Source organism: Arvicanthis niloticus, chromosome 1 (assembly GCF_011762505.2).
Source record: "Arvicanthis niloticus isolate mArvNil1 chromosome 1, mArvNil1.pat.X, whole genome shotgun sequence".
Lineage (NCBI taxonomy): Eukaryota > Metazoa > Chordata > Mammalia > Rodentia > Muridae > Arvicanthis > Arvicanthis niloticus.
Window position 1 is genome coordinate 6604040 of NC_047658.1, and position 25978 is coordinate 6630017.

The 25978-nt window shown below is 47.1% G+C and overlaps 1 protein-coding gene across 1 annotated transcript in view; it reads left to right on the top strand.

Moving 5' to 3' along the window:
* The first annotated feature begins 11356 nt into the window (after positions 1 to 11356).
* LOC117724537 (Fc gamma binding protein) overlaps positions 11357 to 25978 on the top strand; it is a 36472-nt gene continuing 21850 nt past the window's right edge. Inside the window, exons 1-6 of the mRNA XM_034524416.2 lie at positions 11357 to 11461; positions 14165 to 14514; positions 17620 to 18190; positions 18812 to 19428; positions 21552 to 22119; positions 23256 to 23848. Of these exons, the coding sequence (XP_034380307.1) occupies positions 11407 to 11461; positions 14165 to 14514; positions 17620 to 18190; positions 18812 to 19428; positions 21552 to 22119; positions 23256 to 23848 (2754 nt within the window). The 5' untranslated portion in view covers positions 11357 to 11406. The remainder of the gene's footprint in view (positions 11462 to 14164; positions 14515 to 17619; positions 18191 to 18811; positions 19429 to 21551; positions 22120 to 23255; positions 23849 to 25978) is intronic.

Below are 25978 nucleotides of genomic sequence, written 5' to 3' on the forward strand. Positions count from 1 at the left end.
TCCCTTCAGAGCTGCAATACTTGCAGTAGGAAATCTTTTCCCCTTGTTATGGGCTCCACTTAAATCCAACATAACTCAAACACTAAGTCAATGCAGTTAACAAAATTTTATTGTAATCAAGACACTGTTGATCAATCAGGACAGCAGAACAGACTTGGGAGTTGAACTGCAGCAACGAGCCAGAATGTCACATAATATTTAAGTTTGCAGATGACAAACATCTGTGGCAAGTTATTGTTACTTTTCCCCACCAATCAGGGTAAGAGTTGGTTCCTGGGCCTGGGACCATGAACTTAGTTTAACCTTTGAGCAATATGGAAAAGTTGTCCTTGAGACAGTTGGACTCAGACAACTGTCTTTTTACAAGATGTCCCTGAGATGGCTGGACTCAGACATCTCTTTACAACAGAAGCTGTTCAGCCATTGGGAAGTCGCCAGCTCCCCTAGGGCCTGGGACCTTGAATTTACTTCGCCCCTATGACTAAATGGAGTCTGAAAACAAAATGGCAGCATTCAGGACAAGTTTCTTTTGCTTGTTCCCAGCACCATCCGGTGTAACACAGCCTGAATTTAGCATCTTTCTGGAACCTTGATGCAAGTTTCCAGATCTGGCCACTTTTATATTTTACATCCATGCCAAGCCAGTACCATTTGGACAGTGTTGCCAAGTTCTTTGGCCACCTTGAGATATTATCTAGCTGTCTTCTGCCACAAGTATAGTTTGTGTACCTTGGAAAACGCTTCCTCAGGTGGTTGCTTTTGAGCGGAGAATGTCTTCCTGCAGCAGCATTCTTTTGAGCAGAGGACCCCTTCACCTGGGTTCTCAGTTCAGTCTCTTGAGTGAATTTTCATTTCTATAAGCAGGAGCTTTTGGTGAGTTAGCCCTTGACCTACAAGCAGCTTTCCTATTGTCATGGTGCAAAGTTCAAGGCGTCTCCTTAATTGTACTGATTTCTCTAACATTATAACTGATCCCTTAATCTCTTCATCCTCATCTGCAACTTTAAACTTGCCCATGTCCTTTCCTTGCCATGATGCATTCTTCTCATGACAGCTTTCTTTCCTGGTCCTTTTCACTGTAAACCTTCATAAGAACAGTGAGCAGTATTTGTAACACAGACTGAGTGCCACTGCCTTGAAATTCCCTTTTGTAAACACATTAGTCTGTCACTTTTGAATTCAGCCTCACTGAAGTTCACAAGACATGGGGTTTTGTTATTTTGTTGTTGTTGATGACGATGATTGATTGAATTGATTGAATCAATCAATTGATTGATTGATTTTTAACAGAATGTATCCTGAGTCTCTGTTCCAATTCTGGTAGACTCTTTGTTTTCACTCTAAAATCTCTTAAGCACAGTTTTCCCTGTCCGCCTTTTTGTCTCCATTCTGGTCTTCCAACACCTACCAGAATATCCTACTAAGCTCTGCTCATAGCATCTAGGGCGTCTTTAGACTGCATTCTAAACTCTTCCACATTTCTCCAGAAAAATCAGTTCCAAAGGGACTACCAACCATATGATCAGGTCTGTCATAGCAACGGCCCCAATTCTAGGTGCCAGATTTCTATGTTTAGTTATTTTTTTCATTGCTATGATAAAAACAAGTCATGAAAAAGATTATTTAGCTCACAGTTAAGGGAATGTTTTGTCATCGTGGAGAAGGCATGACAGTGGGATCATGAGATGGCAAGTCACATTACAGCCACAGTCAGGACATGGGGACCTGAGTGCTGCTGTTCAACTTGCTTTTTCTATTCTTTTTATTCAATCTGGAACCCCAGCCATGGGTGGGGCCATCAACATTTATGTCATCAACATTTATTTATAAGGAATAGTTAAACACTTGGAAATGCCCTCACAGACATGCCCAGAGTTGTGTTTTCTAGGGGATTTTAAATCCAGCCCAGTAAATAATAAAGTATGGTGACCACAAATCATAATGAAAAAGAAAGACAGGATAGCCTGGTGTGGTGACAAACGCCTTTAATTCCAGCACTCAGGAGTCACAGGCAGGCAAATCTCTGTGAATTTCAGGCCAGCCTGATCTATATAGTGAGTTCCAGGACAGCCAAGGCTATGTAAAGAGACCCTGTCTCAAAAGAAAAACAAAGAAAGAAAGAAAGGGAAAAAGAAAGAAAGTAAGAAAGAAAGAGGAATGAATCATATGATCATTTCAAAAGACCCAAAAGAAGGCATTTGAAAAAATCAACCTCTCTTCATGTTAAAGGACTGAACGAGGGCCAGCAAGATGGCTCACTGGGCAAAGGCCTTTGCAATATAAGCCTCATGATCTGAGTTTGATCCCCAGAAGCCATGTCAAGGTGAAAAGAAAGAACCAACTTTATAAGCTCTGAGACATTTGGAAGACAGCAAGAATATGAGCAAGAGGAAGACATATTAAACTTCAGGGAAAACAATTGTGAATATCTAACAATCACGACTAAGTTAAATTAACTTGTCATTTTTTCTTTCTTTTAATTTCGTGTGTATGGGCATTTTGCCTGCATGTATATCTGTGCACCATGCTCATGTATATGTGAAGCTGTTCTCCGTCCTTCACACGTGCCATCACGCGCATGCACTCACACACACACACAATAACATTTAAAAATGAAGTGCTGAAGAGATTAGTTCTAGAAGGAGCATATCTCATCATAGTAAATATCCTGAATGATATAGGTCAAAGTATATCATGACTGGAGTAAAAGTAAAGCCTTTCTAAGACTGAAGATAAGACTAGGTGCTGGCTTTCATCATCAAGCAAGAGAAAGAAATCAACCACATAAAAAGGAAGTCTAATTGCTATTCTTCTCAGATGGCATGATCTTATATAGAGAAAATCTTGGGTTCTACCCCTTTTTAAAGAAACCTCATTAGAACTAATAAATGAATTTAGCAAAGTTATAGAACGTAAAAACTTACAAAAATGGGCAAAATTGTGTTGAGAGTGTAACTTAGCGTTAGAACACTAGCCTTGCACACACAGGGCCTGGGTTGAGTCCCCAGCAAGAAGATGCATGATTCAGTAGCATTGCTGTACAGCAGGAGTAAATAAGCTCAAATAGATCAGGAAAGCAATAGCTATAAAAAGGTGGGGCTAGGTAGATGGCCGTGGTTGCTCACACATGCTGCTCTCACAGAAGACATGGGTTCGGCTTCAAGAACCCACAATGGATGACTCACACCTCTCTAGAACACGTCATTTCCAGTGGTGTACACCACCTCTGGCCTCTACGGATACAAGCATACACACACACACACACACACACACACACACACCATGCTTTTTTAAAAATCTGAAAATATTACCAAGGAATAACTTTAAGGAGTTTTATAATGAATATTGCTAAACATTGGCAAAATTGATAAGGACACCAGAAAAGAAAGAAAGGAAGAAAGAAAGAAAGAAAGAAAAGGAGAGAAAGAGAAAGAGAAAAAAGAAAGAAGAAAAGAAATTATGTGTTCATAGAAATAATGTGTTTAGCAAATGATGAATGGCTCAAGAAGTTGTACACACACACACACACACACACACAATGCAATATTATCAGTCATAAAAATAACCTAATCTGATAATTTGTACAATATGATGGAACTGGAAGACACGTCAAATGAAATATTACAGGCATAGAAGAACAAGGTACTACATTACAGGCTACATAACTAGGTAATACATCAAACCACAACAAAATCAAAAAACAAACTTTTTTAGGATATATTCCCTGGCTCTAATGAATACGCTATGGATCATCTAATCACATGAATATTAAATAGCTCACTCCATCCTTACATCAATGAACAAATTACAAGGTACAGTATATAGAATTAAATGAAAATAAGTTATTAAAGTATATGGAATGTGGCAGTACTAAAGGGAAATTTTATAGGATTTGCTGTAGGCATAAACTTTTCTCCAATTTACTAAGCATTCAACCTCCCCTCTAGCCCACCACCCACCAGAGGTCGTGGAAATGGAAAGTTATTAGGACACGGGGAAGTGGACCTGTTTAGAAATAGTTCTTTGGCGCCATTCCAGTCTTTGTTGTTCTCAGCCCAGTCCACTAGCAAACACCAAACACCAATCAGAAGCTGCACTCCAGTCACAAATCAGCTAAGGCAGTTCAATCCGGAAGAAACCGCAAGGCTCACCAATCGGCTCGAGTCCTCTGAAGAAGCAGCAAGATGCCACAGGAACCTCTCGAGAACTTCTTTGGCAAGTTTCTCTCTCTCAAGTCACCAGCAGCAAAGCAATGAAAGGCAAACCGACACGTGCACGGCGGCATCAGGAAGAACAGTGCGGTGGGGCGATTCCAACCAGTGCTCGAGCTCCCACTGTCTGTGGGGTCATATTTATATTCCTTCTGAACATCATGAATCCTTTCCTGTGTCTGCTTCAGGAAAACATTCTTTCATGTGTTTGCTTTAGCAAATCACCCTTTCACCTGTGTGCCCCAGCAAGACATCATTTGACATAATTGACTTTCCAAAGAAACCAGAAGTTTCCATTTATATTTGGTGTTTACAATAGAAAACAAAGTGTCAGACCATTAATTTAATCTTCTGACTAAGAAAGTAACAAAAGAAGACCAAAGTAAGCCCTTCAGTGGTGGCGCATGCCTTTAATCCCAGCACTTGGGAGGCAGAGGCAGGCGGATTTCTGAGTTCCAGGCCAGCCTGCTCTACAGGGTGAGTTCCAGGACAGCCAAGGCTATACAGAGAAACCATGTCTCGAAACACACACACACACACACACACACACACACACACACACAAAGACCAAAGTAAACACAAGACAAACAGAGGGGAGGGAAAGAGGAAATTAATAAAATTAAACAAAAGAGAGAAAAATCAATGAACCAGCCAATAACACGATTAGTAAGCATCTAGGAAGACAGATGGAAGTGAGCAGATGGCACAAGTCACAAATACCAAGATGTAAATATATACCTTTACATATTAAATATGATTTGGGACAAGCTATGTTCTCACACATTTGATATCTTACAGGAAGTCGATAAGTCCCTCAAACTCTAAAAGTAACCAATGTAAAACAATCTGAAAATTCACCAAAGATTCTGAATTTATACTTTAAAAGGGTTAGAGGCTGGGGAGATGGCTTAGCTGATAAAGTACCTGCCACACAAACACGAGGATCTGAGTATGGGTTCCCAGCACTCATGTGAAAAGCTGAGCATGTTGGGCACATCTGTCACCCTAGAGCCCAGGGTTGGAGTAGAGACGGCCAACTCCAGAGCTCACTGGCCAGCTGTTCTAGCCAATCAGTACGCAGAAGATTCAGTAAGAGATTCTGTCTTTAAAAATAAAGTTGGAGAACAACATCTAAGGTCTGCCTCTGTTCTCTCCAAACTCACATACTCATACACACATGCACATACACATTCATGCCTTTACAGTGTTAATTGTCAGCTTGCCAGAGAGAAGAGCCTCTGGAGATGCCTATGAGGACTAACTTGATGACATTAATTGATGTGGGAAAACCCATGCTAAATGCAGATGAGACCATTCCCTGCACAGGAGATCCTGGTTTACACAGTGAAAGTAAGCTGAACATTAGTTCAGGTTCATCCTACTCTGTTTCTAGCTTGTGGGTGTGATGTGACTAACTGCTTCAGGCATCTGCTACCTTGACTTCCTGCCATGATGACATGCACCTTGGACTGCAAGCTACAATAATACTTCCTCCGCCCCCTTTCCTTTGTTTTTTCTTCTCTTCATTTCTCTAATTTTCTTTTCTTTCCTTCCTTCCTTTCTTTCTTGCATGCTTTTTTCTTAAGACAGGGCTTCAATGTGTAGCCCTGACTGCTCTGAAACTTACAGAGGTCAATCTGCTTCTGCCTTCTGGGTGCTGAGTTAAAGGCGTGCACCATGCTCTGGAAACACTTTTTCAGTTTGCTTTTGTCAAAGTACTTTACCACAGAAACAGGAAAAAAACTCAACATACCCATGCACACACACACACAATGTTTAGAGAAAGCAATCTCCAAGCGATGAAATTTGAAACAATTTTATGCAACATTTCCCAGGAAACAAAGAACATTTGTCAACTCAGTCTGAGACAGCATTACCTTGATACCTAAACCAAGAACATTACAAAAGGAAAAAAAGGTGGAGAGAAGAGAGAAGAAAATACAGCATGTTCCATGAACTTAGATTTTTAAATCCTTGAGAATGTTAATAAATTGAATCCAGCAATATGTAAACAGTATCTTGATGCATGTCATATGTGAGTGTGATTTCTTCCAGCTATGCAAAACTGGATCAATATTTTACAAGAAATTAGTGTAATTCAGCATTTTAGCAAGTTAAAGGAAATGTTTTGTGACCCAGGAGAGGTGTTTAGTAATGTCTAACATTCACTTACGGTAGCACTTTCAGCCAATTAGAAATAGGAGAGAGCCGCCGATCCAGTGAAGCATCTACCAAAAGCTCTAAGTAGAAGTGCACATAACAGTAAAAGAAGGAATGTTTGCCACAATAGGAAAAAGCCGAGGACCGTTCCCTCTCATCTCTCTTACCCAGCTCAATGCTAGAACTTCTACCCAGCTCAATGAAGAAAACAATATTTAATAAAATATACATCAAGGACTAAAACTGTCTCTACTTTTGGATACAATAACAGCATTCAGCAGTCCCACAACCTACTGAAAGACTGCTGAGATTAGTAAATTCAGCAAGTTTGCACACAGGAAGACCCAACATGACAACAACTGAATGTGTTTCTGTACACTAACAATGAAAGCATAGAATCTGAAATTGAAAGCATAATACCATTTGCACTGGATAAAAGTTAAAATTTATTAGTAAATCTAACAGAATAAGTAGAAGATTTATACTCTGAGAAACTTCAAAAACTGATGAAATCAATATCTAAATAAATGGAAAATAATGTTTATGGATTGGAAGACTCAATATGGCCACAAGAAAAGTCCAGTTTAAAAAACAAAAAACACAATATAGACTGATAAAATGGCCTATAAATTAAAATTTTTTTCTTCTTTTCTTTCTTTTTTTTTTTTTTTTGTTTTCTTTTGTTTTGTTTTTTGAGACAGGGTTTCTCTGTGTAGCTCTGGCTGTCCTGGAACTCACTCTGTAGACCAGGCTGGCCTCGAACTCAGAAATCCGCCTGCCTCTGCCTCCCAAGTGCTGGGATTAAAGGCATGCGCCACCATTGCCCGGTGAGGATCCTTTTCATTCTTAGAAATACTAAAAAGCCAAGTCACAGAAAGGTGGAAAATATTCGCAAAACACATAACCAATGAATAGTTTATGTTCGGACTATATAAAGAGTCCATACAGATCAGTAAGACACGCAATGGAAAATATTGGGAAAGAAACTTGAGGAAGTATATTACTAAAACCACAAGAAAAAGATCCAATTGGCCAATAAACAAATGAAAATGTGTTCAACCTCACTGATAAAAAAACCACAAGTTAAAACCAAAGGTCACGGGCTGGAGAGACGGCTCAGCTGTTAAGAACACTGGCTGCTCTAGTAGAGAAGCCATGTTTGGTTCCCAGAACCCACGTGGTTGACAATACCAGTTCCAGGACATCTGACCTCTTCTTCTAAACTCCTCAGGCTCCTGCCCACATGTGGTGCACAGACATATATTCAGGCACACATATGCAAAAAAATTACTATATAGAACCCCAGATCCACACCACCGCACTTTTAGAAAGGATTGGTGCAGCTTTGAAGCAGCCATAGTGGTCACACAGACCGTGCAGGTTGAAATTAGTACCTTAGTTTTGGAAAAATACTGACAGTGTCTAAATCTTAATCCAGTAATCTGGAAAATATACAATCAGGGACTTCATACTATCTTCCAAAGAATTTGTGTACATTCACAAAACTCCATTAACTAAAGTAAAAACGCCCCAAGTGGTCATGGGTAAGTATGGCTTAATATAACTGAGTGGCATGTCGCACTGAAAATAAACTCTAGTTACTTGGGCAAAGAAGCCATTGATTGAAGGTAGACAATCAGAAAACAAGACAGACTCTATTTACACAGAAGTCAAAACTAAAGTAGCCTATGGTGTTAGAAGCCAAAATACTCACTACCCATCAAGAGGCAGGGAGCGAATAGTGTTTGGAAAGGAAAACGGAGAAGTTCTGAGATGCTGAAACGTTCTTGCTGAAGACTATACCTTTACATGGTCTTACAAAACGCATCTGAAGATTATAAGGGTGTATTTATTTAAGATGATTTAATGAGCTATATACATTTATGATTTGCTTACTTATTAACAGTGTATCTTATTTTAATCAGATACTTGAAAAAGTAGACTCACGGATCACATTAGAATAGTTGTCGATAAGGAAACTAAAGGAAAGACAAATGAGCATAAAAGAGTAAATGATTAGGTATGTGGGCAGGGAGAGCAGGTCAGCGCCCTGGTGAGTAGATGGAATGGGCCCTGTGCTAGTAACAGCTCTAGTGCTGTGTGGCAGCTGATGTGAACACTGGGCGCAGGCCCTCACTTAGAAGTACACTCAATGAAAACACTCAGCTCTTCCCTTGTGCTTGTCACATTTCAAGTGCCCAGCAGCCACAGGAGTTCCGTAGCTCGATTGTCTACCACGGACCAAGGAAACAGTGTGTCCATCATCTGTTGGACAGCATGGGAGGACATGGCTGCAATCTGGAGAAGTAATTATGGTAAGACCATAAAAAGAATCCAAAACTCACTGGCATTGAAGGTGTGCATGTAGGAAACAAGCCAAAATAGCGCAAAAATGCAGACAGTGATGTCATGGAAGCCAAGACAGTTTCAATGAGGAAACACTGGTGTTTGATATTACAGGGAAGGAGCTGGAGCCATGCGGCAAGTACCAGATCGCTGAAGAACCTAGAGCAGTTTCTCTGCATGTGCAAGTCAGATCATTGGGTCCAGATGTGAAAGAATAAAGTTGGAAAACCTGAACTTAGTTGGACACAGTAAATCCTTTGCCCTGTGTCCTGGTTTGTAGAGACCAGAAAGGTCAGGGGTCCCCCAGCATCTGGAATGGCCGGCTTCATATAGGGAGAGGTCCAAAGGTTCAAATGTAAACACCCTTGGCTTAGGCTCACAAGAAAGCTGCCATTGTCAGAATAGATGGTTATTTTGACCATAAGGAAGTATGCCCAAAGGTTATTTCCGGGGTTATTAGTGAAATTCCTGAGAATATAAAAAATCTGGGGTAGGGCACATGAGTGTGTCATAACACACACACACACTCACACACACACACAGAACCTGGAAAGGAGTAACAGACTAGGGGTTGTCAAGTTAAAGTATTTATTTGTAAAACTTGCTCCACCACCCTATTCCTGAGGTCTGCACCTGCAGAGAGCCGTGACCACAGGCGAGGCTTCTCGTGGGTCAGCCAGGGGAGGCAGCAAGGCTCAGAGGAGTGCATGGAAAGGGGGCCAGAATTACCTCTGAAATGCACCCTAATGCTTGTCTCTGCACATTTCATTTCTCTGAGTGTTTCAAGAGAGAAGAGAAGGAGCCACAGAGTGTGGCTCCATATCTTAGCTTGTACTCACTTTCTCCCTTGGAAACCCTGGTCTCTTTCCTCTCTGTCCATCTTTCCCTTGGGGACTCTCTCAGTGTTCTCTCCCAGCTGTCCACTGGTCTCACTCACCCTCCACTTGTCTCTTGTTCTCTCTGGCTTCCACCCAGCTTTCTGTTTACCTGCCTCACTTTCCTGGTTGACTTGAGGGCCCTATCAGTACCAAAGCTTTATCTTTCCCTATGAGAAAGTCACAGCCCTATGGAGAGAAGATTCCCCCACCCACTCTGGTTGCACAGAAGCTTAGGCCTCAGTGATAAGGAGGAGGACTGGGAGGGGGTATTGACAGAGGACAGCAGGCTTTGCAGCTGCTGTTTCTGAGGAGACTCCTCAGCAAACAATGGTTCCCCAAAGGAGGGAGTAGGAGAGTACAGTATGGGCCAGGCCTTTGAGACATGCTGACTGCAGCCCAGACTGCTATGCCACCTGGTCCTCATGCCCCAGTCCAGACTAATTGCAGGGTACTGGAGAGAAACAAGGTCACTCCAAACCAGGCAGTCACTTCTAAGGGTGTAAAGGAAAAAGAAAGAAAGAAAGAAAGAAAGAAAGAAAGAAAGAAAGAAAGAAAGAAAGAAAGAAAGAAAGAAAGAAAGAGAGAGAGAGAGAAAGAGAGAGAGAGAAAGGGAAAAAAGCAAGGAAGGAAGGAAGGAAGGAGAGAAGATAGCAAAACTACAAAAAATTAAAAAAAAAAAATCCCAAACCAAACAATTCTCCAGGAAGTGAAACCTTCATGATATTATGGAACCAGGAAATAGAGATCTCGAGCCTTCATTATACACACCCTGAGCCCCAGAACCCCCACCCACCCCTGCCCCACCACAAGTAATTAGAGTATTCAGAACATCAAGAAGCCCAGCAAAGCTCATTTTTCATGTTTCCATTTCCTAGGAGAGAAACCCAGGAGACTTTGATGGACTTGGGGTAAGGCTGTTGTAATCCATGTTACAGGCCTGGGTCAAGGCCTCAGACCCCTGGTCACTCCCAGACACCTGTCCTCTACTGGTGACTGGAAAGATGTGAGATGGCCTGGAACCAGGGCTCAGCTTGGGACCGCAAGGAACTAGGACCGGATATGGGTCCTTTACTGTTCTTTCTGGCAAGAGTCAAAGGAGTGACTCTGACCAGGGAGCCAGCAAACATGACCAGTTGCCACCTCCCATCTCAAATTCAAACCCTGCCCACTACCCTACCCATGGACCCAGGATCTCAACCTGCTGCTCCCCAGCTGTCTCTGTAAGGATGACGCCCTTCCATGATTGAATTGATCCATAAGCTGCCAGGGTGTAGCCACCAGCTGTTCTCACACTCTTCTCAGTACACAGGCTACAGACTCATTCTCCACCCTTGGCACAGCATCAGGGCTCCCCATTCCACCTGGTCTGAGATCAGCATCCTCCTCCAGGAAGTTGGCACCATGTGCTTGTCAGGTGACCCAGGGTGTGGCTAGGGGAGCCAGGAATCTCCACTATATAACCTAGCTTGCAATCTGGTCCTGCAGCTCGGGGACCCGCAGGTGAGAAGGGATGGGGTTCCCTGCAGAAATGGGACCACTAACGCCCTATTCTCCATCCAGGCCCTAGACTGCCTCTTCTACCTCTACTCTTAGGCTCCTGAATATCCAATACCCCATGCATTGCCCTTGGTCCTCACCTCCTCACCTCGTGGCCAGCCTCACTGTCTAGTCAACGTCCCTTCCCCCTTGAGCCTTCTTTTCATTCAGGTGGCTCTTGTCCTGACATTGTCCCATTCTTCCCCTCCTGTCCCCTCTGGGATGGTCTCCAATAGGGCAGCACCTTTTGATCTCCTTCTTTCTTTGCTGCAGACATGGGATCCCTGTGGAGCTGGTGGGCCCTGTGGGCTGGAGCAACCATCCTGTGGGGTAAGTCAAATCAACCCCCCCGATCATGTCTGGGAAGCTTCTTCTGCTTGCATGGGTCAGCACCCTCAAGTTTTGTCCCCTCTACAAACCACATCTCCCAGTGCTCCCTCCCCTGCAACCCAGCTAAGTTAAGTGAGACAGAGGGTAGCTGATTGGAGACATCCTTAGTCTCTCTCTCTCTCTCTCTCTCTCTCTCTCTCTCTCTCTCTCTCTCACACACACACACACACACACACACACACACACACACACACACACACACGCATGCACGCATGCACCCATGTTGAAAAGCCCGCTAGCTCTACTATAATTTTCACAGATACAGTGTCCGCACTTCTACTATCTCTTCGCCCTTCATATCCTTCACATACACCAACAAGTCATATTAAGACAGACACCACACAAGCAGGATGAAGCTGTCATTCAGAACTTCAGCTAGCCACCCAGACGTCCTTGGAAAAATGTGAATGTGTGGCATGTTTTTTTTTTTTTTTTTAAAGGCTTCAGTCTTTCATATTAACAACTAGGAAAAGCTGCTGCAGGTGAAGTGTGGTACTCAGGCTCAGGGTTTTCACCTGGACTATCTCACACCGTTCCATCCCTCGTCTGGCCCTGCAGCATCTGAGTTCAAGAGCCCTGCACAGGATGCTCAGGCTTTGGGGCAGCCAAAGCCAGAAAGGCTTGTAGGTGGATGCTGCCTGCATTAGGAAGGGAATGGGAGCATAGGGAGAATTACTTCACAGGTTCTCAGGAAGGCCAAGGGGTTGGGTTTGTAATGGGGAGGAACTGGGTAACTGGACCCACAACTGCATTTTCTTCACGGTCCACCCAGGAGGCCACAGTGGACCCCGGGAAACACTGGTGGGGAAGAATTCCTCATGGCCTTCCTGCAGAATTCCCAGTCTTAGAACAGCAAGGCTTGGCTCTGCCTCTTCACCTCCAGTTTGTCAGAGAGCATTGCCTCTGCCTCTGTCCTCAGCCAGGAAGACAATACCTTACAGAAGGTCCTGCTGAGGTGTGGGTCAGCCATGGTATCATCAGTGTCAAGGCTAAGATGGCTAGCTTCGATAGCTTCCAGCATCAGTGCCGGGCCACTCTGACCACACCATCTCAGAGTGGACATTAGGTGCTAAGCCCAGCCTGGAAGAACTGATACTGCTGTGCCCTGTTGAGGCCCTGGATACTGAGGGCTGTGACCTACCCCCATACCTTCCTTGACCTCCTTCTCCCTACCTTTCCTGCTTATTCTTCTCTGGCTCCCAGGATCAGCTGGCCTGTGCACATGTCACCTTTAGCATCCCTGGCAGACTCCCTTACTTCTCTCCTGTTCACCAGGAACAAGATTCAAAACATTTACCAACCACACTGCCCCAGGGCTTACCAAGCAGAGCACAGCCCTAAGAATCCCCCACTGTTCAAGCATCAGCCATTGTATGTTGGTTTGTGGTGAGGTTGTAGAAAGGGTTTTGGGGAGACCCAGGGAGCCAGGATGGAAGGGGCTGGTCAATCTTTTGATACTTAGGAACTAATACAGTTATACTTGCTGCTGATAGTTACTCTGCACTCCTCATGTAGGACTGCCAATGCTCAAAATCAGATCCAGAGATAGTAACAGTGAGGACCCTGGGATGGGGCATCTCTGTGTTCCAGCCTCCCTGAGTGCTTCACGTGCTTTGACACAGTTAAGGAACAGAACCTGGGGCCTGTGTGCAACCTCAGGCTCAGCCTGAAGCTCAGCATCAGGTAGCTCAGATGTTGTGAAGACAAAGAACCACAGGGCCTGGGGTTAACCCCAGCTGTGCCTGGGTGGCCTTTGGCCTGTCACTCCACCTCTCTAGGCTTCAGTTTCTGAGACTCTCACATAGAGATAAGACCTGGTCCCCCTGCAATAGGACTTCGGTGAGAACGGAACAAGTTAACACATGGGGTCCTTAGATTAGCTTATGGCCAGAGATCACGGTGGTGCACAGTGAACTGTTGTGGGGTCGGGGTCAGGGTCAGAAAGAAAGTTCTTGAGGACTAGAGGCCAATCAGGAAGGGCTGCTTCTTCCCAGATGGTCTTCTTCAAACTGGGAACGTAGATTCAGGGGTTGCTTATCCTGGCAAAAAGGGGCAGCCCACTTCAAAGGATGCTTGTATTTGAATATTGGAATGGAGGATGGGTTTAGATTAGTAATCATTAATTATATAGGCTCAGTTACAAACAACCTATGCTTTAACTTGTTAGAATATGCCAATGTCTCCCTCAAATTTCTGTGGAGAAACTGTCTTTGTCAGACCCATATCACAGGACACTGGGGCCAGAGCACTGAAAATAATCTATCCAATGGCCCAGTGTTGGGTGCTTGAGCTGGGACTTCTACTAAGGTCACCTCTAAGACATTTGTCGCCATTTTGCTAAAGACTCCATCTTCCATTTCCTATCCTCTGGTAGCCTCTAGCCTGGTGGGGAAGGGGGGATGTCGAACTATAAACATTTTGTTTCAGCGGTTGCTCCTGGTCCTTCTTCACTACTTGCCATTCCTCTGGGTGTTAAACTGTGGAATCAGAAACCCTGGGAGAGGAGCTCTCTCCATGAGCCTGCAGACCTCAGTTTCCATACCTGTAAAAGGGGTTGTTGTGAGCCAACTGTGCATAGTCCACACTATAGCAGGCCCCAGGTGTCTGACCTCAGGAACATTTCTGATTCTCTTCCCTCCCCAGCTCGGCTTGCCCCAACAGAAGCTTCCTGCCAAGGCATTCAGTGTGCATCTGGGCAGCGCTGCCAGGTGGTGAGTGGGGAGGCCAGATGTGTGGCAGAGTCCACAGCTGTCTGCCACGCCCAGGGTGATCCCCACTATACCACCTTCGATGGCCGTCGCTATGACATGATGGGATCCTGTTCCTACACCATGGCTGAACTGTGTGGGCCAGATGAGACCCTGCCAGCCTTCAGTGTGGAAGCCAAAAATGAACATCGGGGCAGCCGCCAAGTCTCCTATGTGGGCTTGGTGACAGTCTATGCCTACAGCCATTCTGTGTCGCTGGTTCGCGGGGAATTTGGCTTCATTCGTGTAAGTATTCAGGGTTTACACCCATGAGCAGTCCAAAAACTGGGAGCCAAAGCCTTGGTATTAAACCCGAAACTCAAGGCCTTTTTTGTAGGTGAGGTGGTAGGGAACTGGTGATTTGAAAACCAGTAGCAGATCTTTTAAACCTTTCCCTCACAAATGCCACTTCTAGAAATGTTAAGGGCATGGTTAGAGAGGGAGAATTTGGAAAAGCAAAAAGAAATTTTAAAAAAGAAAGTAAAAAAAGAAATGCTCTCATTGTCCAACAATAGGGGATCTGTGATGTGACAAAATCAGTAATCGATCACGTGCTGCGACAGGCTCTGTTCCTCGGTACTTGCTGTGTCCAGCACTTACAGGACCTTTGAGATGACACTGTATCGTGAACCCGTGCAGATAAGGAGAGGCTGAAGAACAGCCATGATTTCCCAAGGCCTGAGAGTAACACTCGGAGGAGGCTCATGGCTGCAGGGCCTCTGTGCTGAGCCTTTTGAAGATGGCTGCTTTGCCATCTTCCTTCCATGTCACTGTGGAAACGGCAAAGCCCCCAAACGAGCTGAGGTCACCGTTCAGCTCGAGAGTCCCTTACCCGAGATGCTGAAGCCAGAAATGCTTCTGATTTTGAACCTTTAAAACTTTTGGAACATTCGCATATACACACTGTGAAGGGACTCCAGTCTGAACACAAATTGATTCAGCTTTCATACATTTCTAACAAGAAGCCTAAAGATAATTGTATACACTATGTTCAGTGTACACATTTTTTGGGTCTTATTCATCTTTCTGGTATCAGGGAATGAACCCATGTGTAGCATCTTCCCAATGCTCACAAAGTATCTGATTCACTTATTTCAGATTTCAGATGCTGGAGTCAAGGGTATATAATACAGACAATGGCCACTGGGATACCAACCTTCTGCATAGATTCTAAACATTTTAACTCTTCATTTACCAGAGATACCCATCTGCACACTCCTGTCAGACTGACAGTTTCTCTCTCTCTCTCTTTTTTAATGTATACTTGAAAGTCAATTCCAGTCATCAGAACATGTCACCAAAATGACTTCAACATATATACTGTTAACTAGAATGCAATGTTTCAGTAATTTTTGCTTAATCTTGGGTTAAATTTGTATGTATTAAAACTTGTATCTGGGCCATATGGGATAGGCCTAAATCCAAGCTTCCGAGGCGGCTGTGTGGTGGTCACAGCCAGCCTGGGCAACTGAGGGAAAAGCAGAGCAAAGAGAAGATGAGAAAGTAGCTCAGTGAAACAGTGTCCGCTTAGACTGCATATGAGGGACCCCGTGTGAGCCAGTGGCAGAGCCCTCGCCAGGCACTCACAATGCCCTAGTTTCTGTTTTAACTTTTATTTCAGTCAGAGTCTCACTATGTAACCCTGACTGGCCTGGAACTCACTGTGCAGACTCAGTGGCCTGCACCTTGCATAGACCCTCTCCGCTTCCCTATGCTGGGACTGAAAGTGCGTGTCACCACACCTGGGAAGCCCTAGATTCAACCCATGGTAGCACATGCATCCCCTCTCAAAATCAAAATCGCACGCTGTCAGTGTGTGCTTCCACTGCAACTTCATTAAGATCTTCTTTTTGATCACCTAGGACAATTCCTTGCAGCAACTTTCTAGATGGCCTTTAGGCAATCTCTCCTGGCCACCACGGTCCTGAGCTCTTCTCCCCACTTAGACTAGTTGTTCTTCCCAGCACTTGGGAGGCAAAGGCGGGTGCCTTTGTGAGGCTGAGGCCAGCCTTGTCTACATAGCGAGTATAGAGATGCAGGAAGAACTTCGTAAAAGGGCATATGATAAAACTTACCATTTATGCATATGACATCATGGTCTTTTTTTCTCCTCCACACAAGAAACTACTTCTCTGGGTCCTTTTGTTTAATATTGATCTTTTAAATGTTACTATTGATCTCAATGCCTTACCAATCCTGGCCGAGCGCTGTACATTCCAGCTCTCTTTTACGTTGAGACAGGGTTCACTGAGTTGCCCAGGAGGCCTCACACTTACAAGCCTCCTATCTCCTTCAGAGTGTCTGGAACTCTTATTGGTCCTTCCAGGCTTGACCCACCTGTCCCTTCTCTGGGGAGCCTTCCTAAACTGGCAGAATTCAGTATGGCCTGTTTTCAAGGCTTCCCATCCAGCCCCAAGGCCTCTGCAGTGCCTCCTCCCTCCCAGTCCTGACTCCCCAGTTTGCATTGCTTGCGGATGCTGTCTCAATGCTTTGTCCCAATGCTCTCCCAGCACAGGGCCCGAACAAAGCGAGTTTGTTCCACAGCAGGTATCACAGGCTAGGTGTGAGGCAGAAATGAGACGCTTCTAGAGTGAGGGACGTGTGTTCCAGAAAAGAAAGGCAGCAGACTGCTTGCTTCATAGGTAAGGAGGAGGCACTGAGGGGTACCTGCACGTACCTGCCACTCTGTGCCAGTGCTCGTGTTAAAGCTGCCCCTGGGCAGGGATTTTACTGTGCTGATTGACACACTACAGTAATGGTTTAATGAGCTGGCAGCCCTCTGGGAGACTTGTCATCTCGGTGCTTGCAGGTCTTGGCTGGTTCTGCCCACAGCCTCCTGTCACTTGGTCATGTCACGGACATGAATCCCGCTGTCTCACTGGCTCCCCTTGCTGCCCCTTGCTGCAGACCTGACAGCTTCCTTGCTCACACCAGCTTCACGCTTGTGATGAGCCTGCCATTCTGCCAGGCACTGTTGGAGGCACTGGAGATTAAAGCCATGAGGCGGCCTCCCAGTGCTTCAGACAGGTGGAGCCTGTGGGAAACTTGCACATTGTGGGAGAAGATTAGAAGCTGTGGGAACTGGGAAGCAGAGGAGGAGAGGACGGGGCTACTGAAAGGGTCATCAGGGGCAGCCTCACTGAGCCAGTGACACCTCAGCAGACATCGTTGGGGCTGGGGGTCTTCGTACACATCTCAGGGAAGAACACTTCAGGCCACATCCCTAGGCTCAGCTGATGACAAAGGAAGGAAGGCACCCTGTGTGGTTAGAGCTGGGGACCTGAGTGGAGGAGATGAAGGGCTGAAGGAGAGATCACACAGGAGTCTGACCGCTGCCGCCTCTCTCTGCAGATCGACAATCAGCGCTCCCGCCTCCCTGCCTCTCTGAGTGAGGGTCGCCTGCGTGTGTACCAGAGTGGAACACGAGGTGTGATAGAGCTGGACTTTGGGCTGGTGGTCACCTATGACTGGGATTCCCTGCTGACCCTGAGCCTGCCCAAGCGCTTCCAAGACCAGGTGTGCGGGCTGTGCGGCAACTATAACGGAGACCCTGCTGATGACTTCCTCACGCCTGACTTGGACCAGGCTCCTAATGCCTTGGAATTTGCAAATAGCTGGAAGCTGGATGATGGGGACTACCTGTGTGATGATGGCTGCCACGACTCTTGTCCCTCCTGCACCCCGGGCCAGGTCCAGCACTACAAGGGAGATCGTGTCTGTGGCATGCTAGCTCTGTCCACAGGCCCCTTCTCTGCCTGCCACGAATTACTGGACCCCAAGCCTTTCCTGGAAGATTGTGTGTTTGACCTGTGTGTAACTGGAGGGGATCGGCTCAGCCTGTGTCGGAGCCTTAGCGCCTATGCCCAGGCCTGTGTAGAACTGGGTGTCACCCTTGGGAACTGGAGATCACCCGCCAACTGCCGTAAGTAGCACCTAGGATGGGAGCCCATGATGAGGGACCTTTGACCAATATCTGAATCATGATTGTGATTCAGCCTGATGCTGGACAATGACAGAGATACAGGGTGGCCAAGACATCCAAGCTTTGCTAAAGTTAGCCTAAGGTTGAGACAGACATAGCACTGGAGAGTTCAGAGTGACTGGAGGTTACAAAAGGGAAAGCAGGTAGGGGTGTGAAAGAGATGGAGACAGGGAGATGGTGGGGGGAACTCCTGGGCCTTGGGAGGACTCTGCTCCCCCTTCTCCCCTCCACCCCAGAGTGAAATGGAGCCACAGGAGGTAGGGAGTAGGTCCCTGGTCTGAGCCTGCGTTTGCAGTCCATCTGGTACTGTGAGGAGCACATTTGGTACAGCAGAGCAAAGAACCAGGCAGGAGGCTGCTGTGGATCCTGGGCTATGGAGTCAGATTCTGCGTGGGCTTGGAATTTGAAAGTCCCAGGATTTGCCCACTGACTGGTTGGTTGTCCAGGGTTGTCCAGGATGAAGGGGGCATTGGGGCTTGAGCATCAAGAAGGTGGGATGCCATTAACTAAGGGGTGTGGACTTCCCACCCTGGCCTAACACAACTTCTTGTTCTTCCTCAGCCATGACCTGTCCCGCCAACAGCCGCTATGATCCTTGCAGCCCCGCCTGCCCACCCTCCTGCAACTCAGAAGCCTTACCGACCAACTGCTCTTCCCGACCTTGCGTAGAGGGCTGCGTGTGCCTTCCAGGCTTTGTTGCCAGTGGTGGTGAGTGTGTGCCTGTCTCATCCTGTGGGTGCACCTACCAGGGCCGCCAGCTGGCCCCGGGTCAGGAAGTATTCGATGACGACCAATGCCGCCGCCGCTGCACCTGTGATGGAGCCACTCAGAAGGTGACCTGCAGCGACACATCAGGATGCCTTAGTGGCGAGCGCTGCAGTGTGCAGAATGGCCTCCTGGGTTGCTACCCATACAGCTTCGGCAGCTGCCAGGCATCTGGAGACCCGCACTATGTGAGCTTCGATGGAAAGCGCTTTGACTTTATGGGTACCTGCACGTACCTGCTGGTGGGCTCCTGCGACCAGAATGCCACGCAGAACGACATGCTGCCTGCCTTTAAGGTGCTGGTGGAAAACGAAAACCGAGGCAGTCAGACCGTGAGCTACACAAGAGCTGTGCGGGTGGTGGCCCACGGTGTAGAGGTGGCCGTGCGAAGGGAGAATCCCGGAAGAGTGCTGGTGAGTTCCACAGGGCAGGGAACTGGGGGGAGGGTGTGAATCCCCTGAAAGATTAGAGGCTGTAGTTGGGGTGGGATGGACTTATTAAAACAAAACAAAACAAAACACAAAACTTGTTCAAGAGGAGGCACAGGCATCTCTTCTCAGCTCGGACTTGTCTCTAGCGTTTGCATTTTCCTCTGAGGAAGGACGGAGTAAGATGTTTCATACTAGATTAGCAGCGGCAGCTCATGGTTGGGTGTCTGTGGAACTTGGATGAACTCATGTCTGCCTGGTCTTTAAAAGATGCTGAGGGGCCCACGAAGGGCACAGTAGATGCTGGTGGTTGCTGTCTTCCGTCTGAAAGTTCAGAGTTGTAGACTTATGTGTTTTCTGGAAGATGATGGTTCATAGAGCAACGTGACATATGAAATGTCAGTGTCAAGCTGGGTGTGGATGTTGAGGATAGCACAGATCCTTATCCGGCCCCTGGGAGCAAGATGAAGCAAGGCTTACAGGGGCCCAGGTGGTCTGCAGAAGGCCCCAGCCCCCACTGAGTAGAGAAGCATTCATTTTCTCTGTAGAGACACCAAAGGTAAAACTGGAAAAGCGAGCAGTTGAATATTCACACAGTAACAAAGAAGTTTAGGCAATAGGTGGCCTATCCCCTAGGGAGTTAAGTGGAAACATTGGAAATGGGAGAGCAAGAGAATTTGCTGGGCTTTGTACCTCTCACACACAGTCCCCAAAGTGAAGAAAATAAGGAGAGGGAATGATTATTAATAAATATTTGTTTTCTCACTTATCTGAAAAGGCTTGAGTACTAATGGCTAGATACATTGTAACTACTTACTTCAGTGGGCTGAACCGACAGCCCGCAGTCATCCACCTCCACAGCAAGCAAGGAAAGTGGTTCACTCATCTTTGGCTGAAAACACTGACGTAGAGCGGTTGAGCCTGCTACTGAGGCTCACAGTTGTGTGCTACCGAGAGGACCTTAGCGACTCTGAGATGCGCAGGAGCTAGAATTTGGAACCCAGGTGTTTTGTTCTGAAGTTCATATGTAAAAAAAAAAAAAAAAAAAAAAAAAAAAAAAAAAATTTTAAACAACAGGTGGTAGTGGCACTTGCCTTTAATCCCAGCTCTTGGAAGGCAGAGGCAGGCAGATCTTTGTGAGTTTGAAGCCAGCCTGGTCTAAAAAGTGTGTTCCAGGACAGCCGAGGCTACTAAGAAAAACCCTATCTTGAAAATACAAAACAAAACCAAAAAAAAGAATAAATAATATTTCATTATTATTTTACTTGGGGGGGGGCATGGGTTGTGAACTTAAGTCCCAGCGTGATTGATGCAGAGGTATGGGATCCCTCTGGTCTGGAGTTACAGGCCATGCGCTGCCCACCATGCATCCTGAGAACTTAACTCAGTCCTTGAGTCCTCTGCAAAAGCAGTTCATACTGAGCTGAGTCTCCAGCCTGCGAGAGTTTTTTTTTTAATAAGCTTGAGGGGTTGAGAATCAGCAAGGACGCTGGTGGGGCATAAGTGAAGGGACCAGAGATGGTGACTGAAGAGCTGAACAGGAGAGCTTACAGGGCGTCTTAGCCATTCTTCTTCCCGTTCCAATGCCTAACAACAAGCAGCATGGGGGAGACAGTAAGTGCATGTGTGCTGTACTTATCTCTCAGTAAGTAACTAACAGAGGAAGATGTGGCTATTGGCTCCATTTCAACTGGAACGTGAGGAGAGGTTTGCTCACATCTCAGTGGACCAGAAAGCAGAGAGGTCAGTGGGGAGTAAAGCCACGTTATACCCTGTAAAACCGTACTCCAGGATTTGTACTTCTCTGAGCTTGGCCCACGTCTCAAAGGTTCCAAAGCCTCCTAATGCAGTGTCTTCAGCCGAGGTTGATGATCAAACACACGAGCCTGTGGGAACACACTCAGATAGGTTCCAGGGAGACAGGCGAGGTGGGGTTTGAGAAGCACCAGACAGAGATTTGGGTTTGAGTTTCGAGAGAGTAAGGGGTGATGGGTGAAGGCTGAGGGGACAGCCATTATGAAGTCCTGATGTGGAATCAAGGAGGGGGTCGGGGTGGAGCCAGCTGAATGAAAGCCCTGACCTGTTGTTCTTCCTGCATCTCTCCCCAGGTGAATGGCATCCTTCAATACCTGCCCTTCCAGGCTGCAGGGGGGAAGATTCAGGTGTACCGCCAGGGCAATGATGCAATCCTGAGCACAGACTTTGGCTTGACTGTTACCTACAATTGGGACGCTCACGTGACTGCCAAGGTGCCCAGCAGCTATGCTAACGCTGTGTGTGGGCTCTGTGGGAACTTCAATGGGAAACCAGATGATGACTTGGCTTTGAGGGGTGGAGGCCTAACTACCAGCATATTGGATTTTGGGAACAGCTGGCAGGAAGAGAAAATACCTGGGTGTGAAGCAACTGAACCTGGTGACTGTCCCCAATTGGACTCCCTTGTGTCCCAGCAAATTCAAAGCAAAAATGAATGTGGGATCCTTGATGATCCTGAGGGTCCATTCCGGGAGTGTCGGAAGTTGCTGAACCCCCAGGGTGCCATACGTGACTGTGTCTATGACCTCTGTCTGATACCCGATCAGTCTGGGCCACTGTGTGATGCACTGGAGACCTACGCTGCTGCATGCCAGGCTGCTGGGGGCACTGTGCATCCCTGGAGGAGCGAGAAACTTTGCCGTAAGTACCAAGAATGGGGTTGGGTCTGATGTTTGTTCATTAACATACAAGTAGCACTGTTTAATCCTTATGATGCCTAGTGAGGGATGGCCTGTGCTTATGTCATGGAAGAGCTGAGGAGACCGATGGTACCAACTTGCAGTTACATGCCCTCTCTTACAACGGCCAGGAAGTGAGAGGCAGCAGCGTGCAGTGACATTGTTGACTGAGAGATACACAGTGGTGCCGCATTCAGAGGGAGCCCAGACCCCTCTGCAGTTGTCCTTGGTCCCATCTGGACACTTTACCCACACACATCTCTTTGCTTCGGATGTGGGTGCAGGAAGGGCTGGCTAGAAGTTTTGCTTGCCTTTCACAGAGATTTGGAGCACCGTGTGCCCGTCTCCTGAGTTTTAAACTGAGTGTGCCCTTTTAATTGCATACAGAAACAAACGACTTCACTAGCTAGGCTCCCTGCCCTTGGAGGGAGCTTCCATTTTGCTCTTGAAGGTTTGAACTCTCTGAGGGGAAAGTGCACCTCCAGCTGCTCCATCTCAAGTGTGGATAATGGCAAACACTGAAACTCCCAGCAAGTGGCAATCTTGTGGGAAAAGCACAGGACAGTGGACCTTTTATGTCCATTGTCCAACTTCCACAAAGATTAACGTGATATTATTTAAAACTTGTGTGTGTGCACGTGCATGTGCGCGCGCGTGTGTGTGTGTGTGTGTGTGTGTGTGTGTGTGTAAGCTACCACTGGGGAATGGTAGAATGTTTTTCTTGAATATCAGAGGTTCTGAGAAAAAAGAAAATCCAAAAGCAGGAGAAGGGCATGCAGGAGGGCAGAAGGTGGAGACGAAAGACTACATTGGCAGACATGCTGCACAGATCACTCAAATGTACGTGTGTGCACGTTTAAAACATGCATTGCACGCAGTTTATGCCCAACTTGAATACACAGAGATGATCACTTCAGTGGTGTTAGAATCAAATATTAATTGACAGATCCAATTAAATGTGATGGAGATGATCTCCTGGTACCACTGAGTACACGGACATCTTGTCGCCGACTCAGCGTGTGTGTGAATGACGTGTATGGGGGAGCCACTGCGAGCCTTTGGAAGAGCTAATGATCTTGGTGGCCCCTCTCTCTGCAGCACTGACCTGCCCACCTAACAGCCACTATGAACTGTGTTCCTATGGATGCCCACTGTCCTGTGGAGACCTGCCCGTGCCTGGAGGCTGTGGCTCAGAATGCAGAGAGAGCTGTGTTTGTGATGAGGGCTTCGCCCTCAGTGGTGAGTCTTGTGTGCCTCTGGCCTCCTGCGGTTGTGTACACCAGGGCACCTACCATGCACCAGGAGAAACCTTCTATCCTGGACCTGCATGCGATTCTCTCTGCCACTGCGAAGAAGGTGGCCTGGTTTCCTGCAAGCCCTCATCCTGCGGCCCACACGAGGCCTGCCAACCATCCAATGGAGTCCTGGGGTGCGTGGCTGTGGGCACTACCACCTGCCAGGCATCAGGAGACCCTCATTACATCACCTTTGACGGCCGCCGCTTTGACTTCATGGGCACCTGTGTGTACGTGCTAGCACAAACCTGTGGGACCCGGCCTGGTCTGCACCAGTTCACTGTCCTGCAGGAGAATGAGGCCTGGGGTAATGGGCACGCCAGTGTGACCAAGGCGATCACGGTCCTGGTGGCCAACTACACCCTGCGACTGGAGCAGAATCAATGGAAGGTCAAGGTGAGACCAGAGGCTCACATGTAGGCAGGACAGAGAGCATGCAGAGCCCCTGGGGAACCTGTGGGATGGGGCCCAGTTAGAGGACATACTGGGAGAAAGCCTAGAGTGAGGGGCAGGAACTTTCCAGTGTGGCTCTGACTCTTCTGTCCCACACTATTGACTGTCCCCACTGAAATTCTGCCCTCATCTCTCCATGTACGCAATCTTCCTTTGCTCCGCATAGCGTCTGCCCGGGCACCTCCCTGGTCTCACCATAGACATGATGTGGTATAATCCCATAGAGGAAAGTTCAGAGATGGGAAAGGCTCAAAGGAGGGGCCACTCTGCGATCGCTTTATCTATAGCAACAACGATAAAGCAGCTACATGTCTTAAACACTGCGCCTAGGCCGCTGCATAGACACAGTCCTTTTAACCTTGTGGAGCTGAAGTTTGCTTTCTTTTTTAGAGAAAGTGTACCCATCACTGTCCTGAGGTCCCTGAGAAAATTCAGTGTTGTGGTGTTGTTGTTGCAGTGACCCGTGAGAACTGCTTCAGGGAGGACATATTTTTGTTAAGGGTTTTAGCGAGTTTAGTCCATGGTTGTCTGTCCCAGTGTACCCGGGACAAACATGATGGCTGTGGGGACATGTGATAGAGGAGAGATGCTTACAGAGAAGGGAGAAATGAAAGGTCCAGGTATAATATACCTGAGGTCCTACCTCCAATGACCTGCATCCTCCAGCTTGGTCCCACCTCCTAGAGTTTCTAGAACCTTCCAAAAACAGTGCTGCCAGCTGGGAAGTATGAAAATTGATCCTTTGGTCGATCATTCGTACAGCAGCAGGATTTAAGCACAGACTCCGTGTGGTACGCGCTTTTCTGAAGAGGAAGGATTGGGTCTCACAGGAGACTGGCATTTGAGATACACTGGGAATATCCCCCACTGACACGCAGCTCACACCTATTGTCCTGGGAGCAGTAGGTACAAGAACCGTCACACGTGCTGCTCATGGGTTGCAGGTGCAGCATCTTCCCTAACAAGCCCCAAGCTCTGAGCTTAGCAGCTGACAAATGAGCAGCTCCAGACATGTGGGAACAGTCTCTGTTCCTGTCACCAAACCCCAGCTTCCCTGTGACTGTCCCTCACTGCAGAGGCAGAAACTGAGCCCAGAGGGTTAAGTGACTTGCCCTTATTCACTACCAGCCTGGGGAGGAATGGCTGCTGATGACATGCCTAGAGCGTGCCTTTCCCCTGCCTCCTCCCAGTCTCCTCACACCTATGAAAAGTCAGTGGGCAGGGCGTGTGTGCTGAGGAAGGGCACAGATGTGGTGAGATCAGGGGTGCACCAGGCAGAGCCCTTGGGTGATCCCCAGATGAGGAATGGAGCCTGGTTTTGCATCTAGCCACACTCTCAGCAACAACTCTGAGTGCCCTGGCTGTCCAGAATGAAGATTTGCAAGCAGAACCCCCAAGCCACTGGGTGTGTCTGCAGCCCAAGCCTTTGCAGGTGTCATGTATCAGATTCCCTAGATGACAATCTGGAGACAAGGCACCTGATCCCTCCTAGAAAGACAGGAAGCAGGAATACAGATGAGTCTCCTGCCCAAGGGCACAGAGGGCTGTACTTCAGCCCAGCCATGTGCCCCAAGCTCAGTCTGTGCAATATCAGTCACCATGTCAACTGGTATCAACTGGTATCAGCTGGTAATAAAGGAGCCCCTCATTCATGCTGCTGTGGTGACAACTCAACTGAGACATCAGAGTTTCCTGTTGGCTGCTGTGCTGCAGGCTTACTGTCCTAAAATAACACACCTATGATTCCCCCAGCTCTGACGGCCAAAATCAAGGTTGCAGCAAGGCTACACGCCATCCTAAGACTGAAGGGGAGAGACCTGCTTGCCCTTCCAACTTTCAGTGTCTCCAATGATTCCTTGGCTTCTGGTGCGAGCCCTGGGGTCCTTCCTTGATCTTACCTCTTCACATCCTTCTTTCCTCTCCCCTCCCGCCCCTCCCTTCCCCTCATCTCCCCTCCGTGTCCTCTCCTCTCCCTCTCCTGTCTTCTCTTTTCTTCTCTTCTCACCTCAAGACACTTGTCATTGGATTTGGAGTCCAGTCTGATATAGGATCATCTCACATCAAGATAGTAAC